Source organism: Styela clava, chromosome 14 (assembly GCF_964204865.1).
Source record: "Styela clava chromosome 14, kaStyClav1.hap1.2, whole genome shotgun sequence".
Lineage (NCBI taxonomy): Eukaryota > Metazoa > Chordata > Ascidiacea > Stolidobranchia > Styelidae > Styela > Styela clava.
Window position 1 is genome coordinate 11,228,173 of NC_135263.1, and position 9,889 is coordinate 11,238,061.

Here is a 9,889-nt window from a genome sequence, read left to right on the forward strand (position 1 = left end):
ATACCGAAAACTATTTAGCAGTTATTTGGTCATTATTGAAGATTCGTTTTCTTTATAAAAGGAACATTGTTTACTATGTTGAATCAGTTATAACATTGTACTCGAAACAATTGCAAATTGAAAATAATTTGCATTTTGGAACACCTAATATTTAGCCTTTGTGCATTCAATTTTAAACCGGAACTATCTATAGTCGTGTAACGTCTCCCCGCGCTGTATAATAAAATTCAAAAACTTTATTTGTAACGTATTAAATTCATTTTTCAGGATTAAGTGCATCAAAATCATAATGCCAATTTTACCAGATATAAAATATAACAAATCGATCGAAATGCGTTCGAAATATTTTTTTAAAACGCAACCTGATTCCCATCGAATAAAAGACAAGCATGATTAATTAAAAATTAACAGTTTTAGGAATGAAACCTATCCAATCCTTCCTACTGTTGCTGGATAATATAAAAACGGTCACTTATAAAGTCTCTTTCACGTTTATCAACAGTGAACAGACATTCGGATTGAATGTGAGTTATCAAAACCTCGGATATAAACAGTACAGAATTATCTACATCTTTATCATACTTTCAGATAGATAGATATATTTCAACACGCTCTAGTCTAGATAACACACTTTACGATAGTGTTAATAACAGTCATTTTAACAAAATCAGTATCGTTTTTAGTAGCCTAATTTATAAGACGACGTTTTTCTGGAAAATGTGACAAAGAAAATGATGGTTTAAAAGTCGATTTCAATGCCTAAATGCATTGTGAATAGCGGAGGGGTGATTACATATTGACATAACATAATAAAATTTTCAATATTCTAATCGTTATAGAGTTTGAGTTGCAAAAAATCCATAATAATCTGGTATAGATCATTAATTTGTGTTTTATATGAAATAGAATATAAATTATTGTTGGAAATACTAACAAGATTATCGAAACATCGGAATATCGGTACCGATAATTTTTGGTCCATAATACAGATTATCGGTTAACAAGTCTATATCGATACAGTTCTGAGTGTACCACAATATTGAAGCGTGCAAATAAGACAATATATTCCTTTTGATTTAAGCACATGCGAGCAGGGATTAATGATGAAGCTTATATCGCAGTAGTCTGTCTATATCTAAGGATTATCGGGGTAGTCCATATCCAAGGATAATGTTCGGCCATGCAAGAAACGAGCTGCAAGTTTGCTTACGTATTTCGCACCTCCGATATGCAAGCGCACTTGCGCTTGTTCTGCTTATTCATCATTAGTCAGCGGAATAAATAAAGTTCTGAAAGGCGAAATGAAAGTTTTCGATTGAAGGGCACGCGTGTTGATCAGTATCGAAGCTCACCATTGCAAATAACATATTGATCGAACTAATAACACTTAAACGCATATTTAGGGCTTATGATTATCTCGCATTTGATTTAAAAATAGATACAACAAGAACAGCATTCATTCAACTGATTTTTTATTACTATTTTCTACAAGAATTTTAACTTAGGCTTGGACTTGTAAGCTAAAAAAGAGTTCGTGGTAAAATCTAACTAGTTGCAATTGAGGGTTTTAGGCAAATATAAGATTAACCTATACACGAACCCATACATGTAGACGTAGCGTTTTACGAAATGGGCCACAAATGGACCGAGGGAATGGTAAAGCATATTGAAACGCAAAAAAAACATAACTATGCCCCAAATCGCAATTCTGAAATGAGATTTAGATTAAATTCCTCAATTTTTAGAACGCGTGGAACCCTAGGGTACCTAAATAAGAATCTATTGGTAAAAAAGTTTCGGAAATCATATTAGGATATTCTACGTGGACGAATATCACGTCACAATAATCGAACAAACAGACAATTATAGAAATAAACGACAGACGGTCTATCGCTTTCGGTACCGGTGTGAAATACCAGATGTTGTTTAGCCGTCCACATTTTGGATCGATTCAAGGGTAATGAGACGATCACTGAACCTTGCGCGCAATGACGATAAGACGCGGAAGACACCTGTTACAGCCATGTCGATACAAGAGGTCTGGAATACGCGAACCTTTGTTTTAACGCCAGCAGGTCATATCGATTTAGGCGACTGCGATCTTTGCCAAAAATGGAAGCAACATATTTTTTGATCATACGGTGACCGAAAAGGATCGATTCCTGGGTATATACATTTATTGGAAATATGGTATTTTTAATCTTAAATAATAAAAAGAAAGCCAAATGAGGTGATAGTATGACAGAAATAAAGGTCACTGACATGGCAAAATTTCAGCACACGATTCAATTCGTATTCATAACTACAGAACTTGTAATCATTATTGATGAAGTTCCTGTCAAATATGGACCAGCATGCAACTCACGACGCATGAGACCTATTTTGATCAGATTATACCATAATACAAGACAACCACAAGAGAGATATTCAAGTGTCGTCAAAAATTAGTTTTTGTACAATAATTTTTACTCATTGACGTACCGTACGTATATGTCCAACTTACAATTGCTTTGGAGTAAAAGTTAACGAATTGTTAGGGGTGTTCATACACTCGTATAGAACAGTGCCTCAGATTAGATCATAGGTTCTCAAAGTGCTCCGTGAGAGAAACCTAGAGCTCCGCGAGCTATTCGTTAACTTACTAAAATTAACGCCTTGTTGCCAAATTTTGAATATTTTTTTACATACAAAGCAGCAAATACATCCGATTTATGAAAAAAATTTTTTTTAATTCACTCAGTAACATAATCCGGTAGGTAATTTTTATTTTAATATAAAATCATTGTGGGGCTCCGCGAATAATAGTCAACATCTTCACGGGCTTCATAAAACCAAAAGTTGGATACCCCTGCAGTAGATAATTGGCCAACCGGTTTTTGAAAACCCTAATCTTTAAAAATAGCATACCGCATTCATTACTCGCTGGGTAATTCATTTATGACTAAGTGTTATAGTAGATTTTAGGGGAAATATCAGTGAAGAGGAAGAATCCAGTGTTACTGCAAAACCAATCACCGGCACTAAACTGCTATGCGGGCGCGCGCCTACGTTTAAAAGTTCGCAAAAAAATCAAATGTGCAAAAAATGCTCAAAAAACAACCAGGTATTTAATTAATCTTTATTACAAATTTATTCACAATCGCATTATAAGTTTGAAGTATGAGCTATCCGTTACCAAACAGCAATGAATCAGAATTAAACAGAATAATAGCTTATATTAACGCAGGAGTGACGCAACTTCGAATCAAATTTTTCGTGTCATTCGCGAACCACAACCCGTTGACACTTGGTGTCGTGCCAGATTAAGAATTCACATGCAACCATGGATGTTCAATTCATTCGAGCTTTAGATGGGAAGAATATGTAATTTGTGGCTTAATATTTCAACAACTGAACTATTTATAGTAATGAATTACACGCAAACAGCACTGGCAATAGAAATGACATGTCGAACTGAACACAACTCCCGAAATACTTTTGGTTGTTTGGAGTGTCGCAACGACACTACGAGAGAACCGTTTATGTCCATATTCCTCGTCGTTTAAAATGTTTCGATATTTACAGTCAAGCATTTTTGATGTCATTATGTAAATAGACACCGGTAACGAATTGCCGAACTTCGCGGCCAAGAGTAATTACGACATTTTCCCAAATCCCATTGGTATTTAGCCTTAAATTCCTCCACAACTCCCGATTTTCTGAGTGGAAAAATAAGAAATAAACTAATTCATTCAAAGTACGCCATATGTTGAATAAGCCTTAACGATTTTGCACGAATCAATGACAGGCTGTAAATTACACTGTTAAAAACACTGCGTGTGTTTGATAGTATTTCACAGTAACTTTGAATCAAAATATAGATGTCATAGCAATATCGTGCCAAGATGGGTATCCACGTATAAAAAGGTATTTTATCATCAGCCATTTTTAGAATATGTCTAATAACATTCCGTTAGCTTATGTTTTGGTAAAAAAAAATGAAGCAGGTAAAATAGGACAAAAATGACATGCAATCTGTCGCTTTGATACACTCAACGACTTATCAACAAATGCCATATTGCCGTTTTCAATATTATAAAAAAAACAAATAATAATATTTCAATTATATATTTAGCACAGACGATCGTATTTTTATAGAAAATTTAGATTTACCGGTATACAGGATATAAGCAAAAACAGCTTTGGTGATAATTGGACGGTGGTACCATTCTGGTACGCCTTATTTTTCATTATGACGTCACTAGGTAATGGAATGATATTGGCTCGTTGTTACTAATGGCGACAAATTCTGTTCTTGAGTTGACTGAAAATCGTGTCGGTCAGTATAAGGATACGATAACATAACGTTATAATTCGTGGTTCAAACTTCCTTTGCGACAATTTCTGGACATTTTTGAATCGTTGTGCTAGTCACGAGACCCGTGACATTGCTCAAATCATCAGTAAATGTACTATAGTTTCAAAGCAATGTAGAGCTATTTGTTATGTACAATAACTACCAAATGCTATTAAAATGATTACATTTTTTAAATGAAACAATTCACGAATTTGGTGAGACAAAATATTCGTGATAGTGGGGTAGAACTTCCCTCACTAAAAGATATTTCGGCCAACGAAAAATTTCCCATCCTATGTCACAGGGCTTTGAATTTCAGCTAGAGCTTACTCAATCTTATAAACAGACTACACATGTTAGTACTTCTATGTTGATATAAACATGTTATCAAGCCTTTGTGTTATTTAGGCTTTGAGGCCGTTTTCTTTAAAATACATTATTTGGGTTGGAGCCACTGCTTTCAGGTTTAGTCCAGGGGTGGTTTTCAAAAAGCTGGCCTATTGAAATAAATCGCTTTAGTAATTCAGTGCGGCTAACAAGATTCTCACCAATGACAGCGCGACGATATTTTATTCAAAGAATGACAGCCTAAAAAGCAGAAAGACTAAAAAACCTTTCCTTCCTACGGAAATAATTATCTTATATAGTTACGTTGCTGCGTTACTATATATTTCTTAAACCGATCACCGAAAATTGGTTTTATTTTAATGTCACGGTCAGTATAGTTCCCAGAAGTTACAAGTACGTGCAGCTTTTAATTAGTTTTGTCTGCATGAACGGTCCGTTTCCTGGAAGCTATTGATGTTTGCCAAATCGGAAGTTTACGTTATCTATGCATGTAGATTAAAATATACTCTTTGTTATTAATGTAATATTTTACCATGGGCCGGGACTACATTCTGCAAAATCAAAAGGTGTAGGTAAAATATTTCATAAATTTTTCTGCAGCTAATGAACGAAATATAACACAGGAAGCACATTATTGCACATGGATCTGGATCTATTTATAGTTTTGCTACCGTTACTCTTGTTTTTGTTAAGCAAAAATCGCTTTTCGCCACAACTGACGGACTATGGATTTAAAAATTTCAGAACTGAAAAATGGAACACGCTGCTAGAAAATCATTACTTTTATTTATTGTTTTAAGTTTCCTATGTGCTCAGTTTCCGCCAGACTTCATCACGTTTGTCACCGAATATTTCAACATATTTGGTGCTCACTGCTCAGTTAAGTAACGGTATCGATCGTGAACTTCGTGCTCGTATTTTTGAGTTTAGTTTTTCAGTCGAGTATTCTATTTTATTTTGGCGTTTGACCAGTCTCATGTAATATCATTATTTTATTTTTTGCATCAAAATCAAATAATTTTTTTACTAACAGTATGCTAATATTTCAACTGAATATTATAATTATGGTGCAGTCTAATCGAATTTATAAATTGTCTCAACTGTATATTGCTACAATTTGACTCGTACTAATTTACTTTATAAAATTTATTTGTTTTTAACTACATTACAAAAAGAAAATTATAACGTAAACATGGAATAGTTGAAATCTTGTATACTTCCATATGAGAGGTTTATAAAAGACATTTTTAAAGAATTATAATGTTTATGTTTGCAAACAGGGCTTTAGAGACAAGAATTTTACAAATATAACAAACGGAAAAAAATATATATCCATTGCTCAATACTTATATCATTTTGACTTTTGGATACCTGCAACTTTTTCAAACAAAAATTCCAGTAACGTATCTCAATGCCAGTCATCGCTGAGTTAACGAAAAAAAAGACTCTTGCCTAGAGTAAGTAACAAGTAACTCTAAACGAACCTGTTGAAGACACGTTGTCCGCAGGCAAATCGTTGTTGCTTTTCTCTCCTGGTGATGCTAAAGATGGATGATTCTCGTCCCGAGTCCCTGGCGAATCTGGCATGTTGGTATTAATTACACCAGTAGTTTCTAAAATTGTATATATAATATAAATATAATAAATTTAACTGAAATTTTTACGTGAATCAACAAGGTTTTAAAATATCCACGAACGGTGACACATGGAAAATGCATGTGCCATAGCATATGAAATACAACTGCACTTTTCTAAGCACATCAATTTTATTCCTAAAAGTCCTATTTCAAAAGCTACCAATCGGAAACAAATCCCATTTCCGTTCATAATTTATTATTATTTTGAAGGACATAATTTCGCACATTCAGCAATGGCTTTCCTGTCCTAAAACGGATGTCAAATGCTTGAATAGTTTCCCGCCCTTGCCATAAGAATTGTTTGTCAATTGAGACCATTCATACAATGTGAAAACACAATACTTCAATGAAGTCGTAAATTATTCTTGACTGGTATAGGCATATTAGGTTATGCTCAATGAAAAAGTATTTTATTGCCGCTATTTTTCTTTTTATATTGTATTTAATTTGTAACAATAAGCACAAAAATTCATAATTTATATTATAAATATTAATTTTGTTTACACTAGTTGATGATAGTCATAATTATATCCACAATACGATTCTTTCCATTTTAAAATGGCGATGACGTCATCGCTGTTTGAGTGTTGAATAAGACGTGACTGAATTGTTCTCAGCCGTCTATAATGACCAAACATTTTTTCGAATGGACAAATATAAAGCCAAAATATGACCAATGACCACGTACTTCGTGAAAGCTTGCACTGTCAAAAATATATGTAAAATTATTTGAATTTCAGAGGTCGCGGTATTTCACTATTCGTCTCATAGCTTTGCTCTCAGCTTCTTTGCTCTAATGAAATGGCAAACTTGGCGAATGACGAATTTAGCGAATAGCGGAATGACGAATGGCGAAATGGCAAATTTGGGGTATATTAACTATCATTTTTAATATAGTATAGATGGGATAGCTTGAATAAACGTCTGAAAATAATCACGTTTGCAGGTCATATTTAGATCATGAAAAGTTGTGCCGGAAACGTGTATATGTAAAAAGAATTAATCGTAGTCCATAATTAGAAACTTAACCCACGTTCATCGTGAGAATAAAAGGTTTAGAATCCGCAGAATTTGTTTCTGAGGAAATTGATCGATCTGAACTGAAATATGAGAATTTTCAATTAAGACTGTCAATATGATAGGTAATTAGTTGGCTGCTTTTAAAAGACATGGCTTTCAAGTAATATTTCATTGTTTAACTTCAACTAAAAAAATAATATTCTGCTATTTATACACAATTGAATATAGTTTATAATCGATACACACCAATTTTATATAAATATAAAGTTTTCTGTTTATTTTGCAAAATAAACAAATATCAAATCTATCGTTTTGCCATGTCGAACAAAACATATTTTCTCGATTTAGATTAGATTGACCCAATATAACTCTCATTCTTCCAAAAATAAAAAATAAAACTCATAAAAACACTATCTTGTCATAGCCTAACTGATTTTCATTATAACAAGCTTAAAATAGATGGTATTTCTGGCAGTGGTATTTTTGTATATCACAGAATCTTAGAGCAAAGTCATATTAGTATAGGAAATGTCATGAATACTAATCATACTAAATCTATACCATATCAATCACTCATCATAAATATAGCATCTAAACTAGCCAAAATCAAATCACAAGATCACATCAATTCACACGCTTATTAATTAAAAGACAAGTCAACCCCACCGACCGCTTCTTTGTAAATAGTCCTAGACTTATGTCATATTCGATACTATTAACCATAAAGAATTCCGCGTACTTGAAGCGCTCAAGGCAATGAAAATATAGAAATTGCTTTCGAAATTATGTAATTCTAAAGCATAAAAAGTTTGATCCGTTTGATCCGCAGGCAAAATAATCCAACATGACTAGGAAGAAATATTGGAATTGGAAACCGCAATACGAATATAAGATGTACACAATAATCTGAGATAGTGTAACAATTTGGCCTTGTTTAATATAACCCAGAATATACAGGTAACTATTAATGCTTTGACTGAGTAAGCGACGTGGATTTCTATTTCTCGACCTGTTTAATATAACCCAAAATACACAGGTAACTATTAATACTTTGACTAAATAGGCGACATGGATCTCTATTTTCCGCTTTTGTTGTGTAAATAGCACTAGCTAAGAAATGCTTCGCTATGAAGTAATATTCACCAGTTATAACTTCACTCGACTAATCAAAACAAACAGAAAATCACGAATACGCACAATTCATACATACCACATATCAGCAAAAAGGCATAATGTATGCTGACTAAGACGTGGAAACTATGCTACTGAATGTTTACGGTAGGACGTAATGCAAGCTTGAAAGGGCTGTACACATGGATGACAATACAGAGAATCAATTTGAATTGAGTACGAAACAAAATTCTTCATTCTCCAATCTCGTTTGACAATAAAGCACATTTTTGAAAAAATAACGCCATGGATTTTTCGGTTTAATATCCCTGTAGCGTGGTCAGAATTCCCTCACTGCCTAAATGCGTTATTGTCCGCATTATAAACGAAACTTTCGGTTTCTTGTGAACCTGTCGCGAAGAAACAATTTCAATGCACGTTTTGTTTCACAAAAATTTCGTATTTGAACAAGGACTGTCTGAAAATTTATTCAATCAAATTCATAATTCATGCGAAACTCAAACACGCTATGCTCGAGAAAATTTTGAGAAATTTTATCTTTAATGTTTTTTTTTGCAGGGAAATGCTCCATTCATTTACAATTAACTAAAAAATGATCTTCAAACCGAAGTCAGTTCACTAATTTATGACGTCGTGGTGAATGGCGTAATTGCATTGTACAGTTACACCAAGTTGGGTTCTCATTTTAATTTAGCTCGTGATAGAATAATTACCTCGACACCTACTCCGCAGTCTGCGACATTTCGTCATAGGTTAACGATTTTATTGAGTAATTCCCTTTTCCGAGGATTTCAAGATTATTTTCTTCAATTACGGTGCCGTCGGCAAGATTTCAAATTGTTTCGTCAATTAAATATTTCGATGATTCATTACAAAGCACACATTTGTAACAAATTAAAGTAAGTATAATTACTCGCCTATTGAGAATTATGTATCTGAAATAAAGAATAAAATCTATTAGAATTGATTCTTACATAAGTTGAATGTATGTAGTAACCGTCCTCATTTACTTTCATTTTTAACCTGAAAATATGATTCCAAATAGGCCCGTTCGCCCCAATATTCTTTGCGATTTTAGCTATTTGAAACCGCTTTTGCTCTGCTAAATCTGCCAAACTCTGACATAAACACAGAAAAATTCACAGACTACCGTAATAAGATACACATCGTAAAGCGAAAAAAAAGAGAAATGGTAGAATAGCTTTAAATTATCATTTCAAATTAATTCCTATACGGACTGATGTTGTATACAACCACGCCTCCATACGAATTTTCATTAGTAGGTAGAGGACCTAAAACTGAACTGACAGAATAATAACACTTTATTTAGATTACGATTCGTCTGCTAGAAATTTTTTCCAGCACCGGTACCCTCAAGACTTCAATTTCTTTAAATTGATATCATCCGGGTTCCTTT

The 9,889-nt window shown here is 33.5% G+C and overlaps 1 protein-coding gene across 3 annotated transcripts in view; it reads right to left on the reverse strand.

Moving 5' to 3' along the window:
* LOC120340592 (protein CBFA2T2-like) overlaps window positions 1-9,406 on the reverse strand; it is a 27,651-nt gene extending 18,245 nt beyond the window's left edge. For all 3 annotated transcript variants that reach the window (XM_039408892.2, XM_039408891.2, XM_039408890.2), the window contains exons 1-2: window positions 9,186-9,406; window positions 6,169-6,297 (exon numbers count right to left, since the gene is read on the reverse strand). In XM_039408892.2, coding sequence (XP_039264826.2) covers window positions 6,169-6,297; window positions 9,186-9,222 — 166 coding nt within the window. In that variant the 5' untranslated portion in view covers window positions 9,223-9,406. The remainder of the gene's footprint in view (window positions 1-6,168; window positions 6,298-9,185) is intronic.
* Window positions 9,407-9,889: the final 483 nt, after the last annotated feature.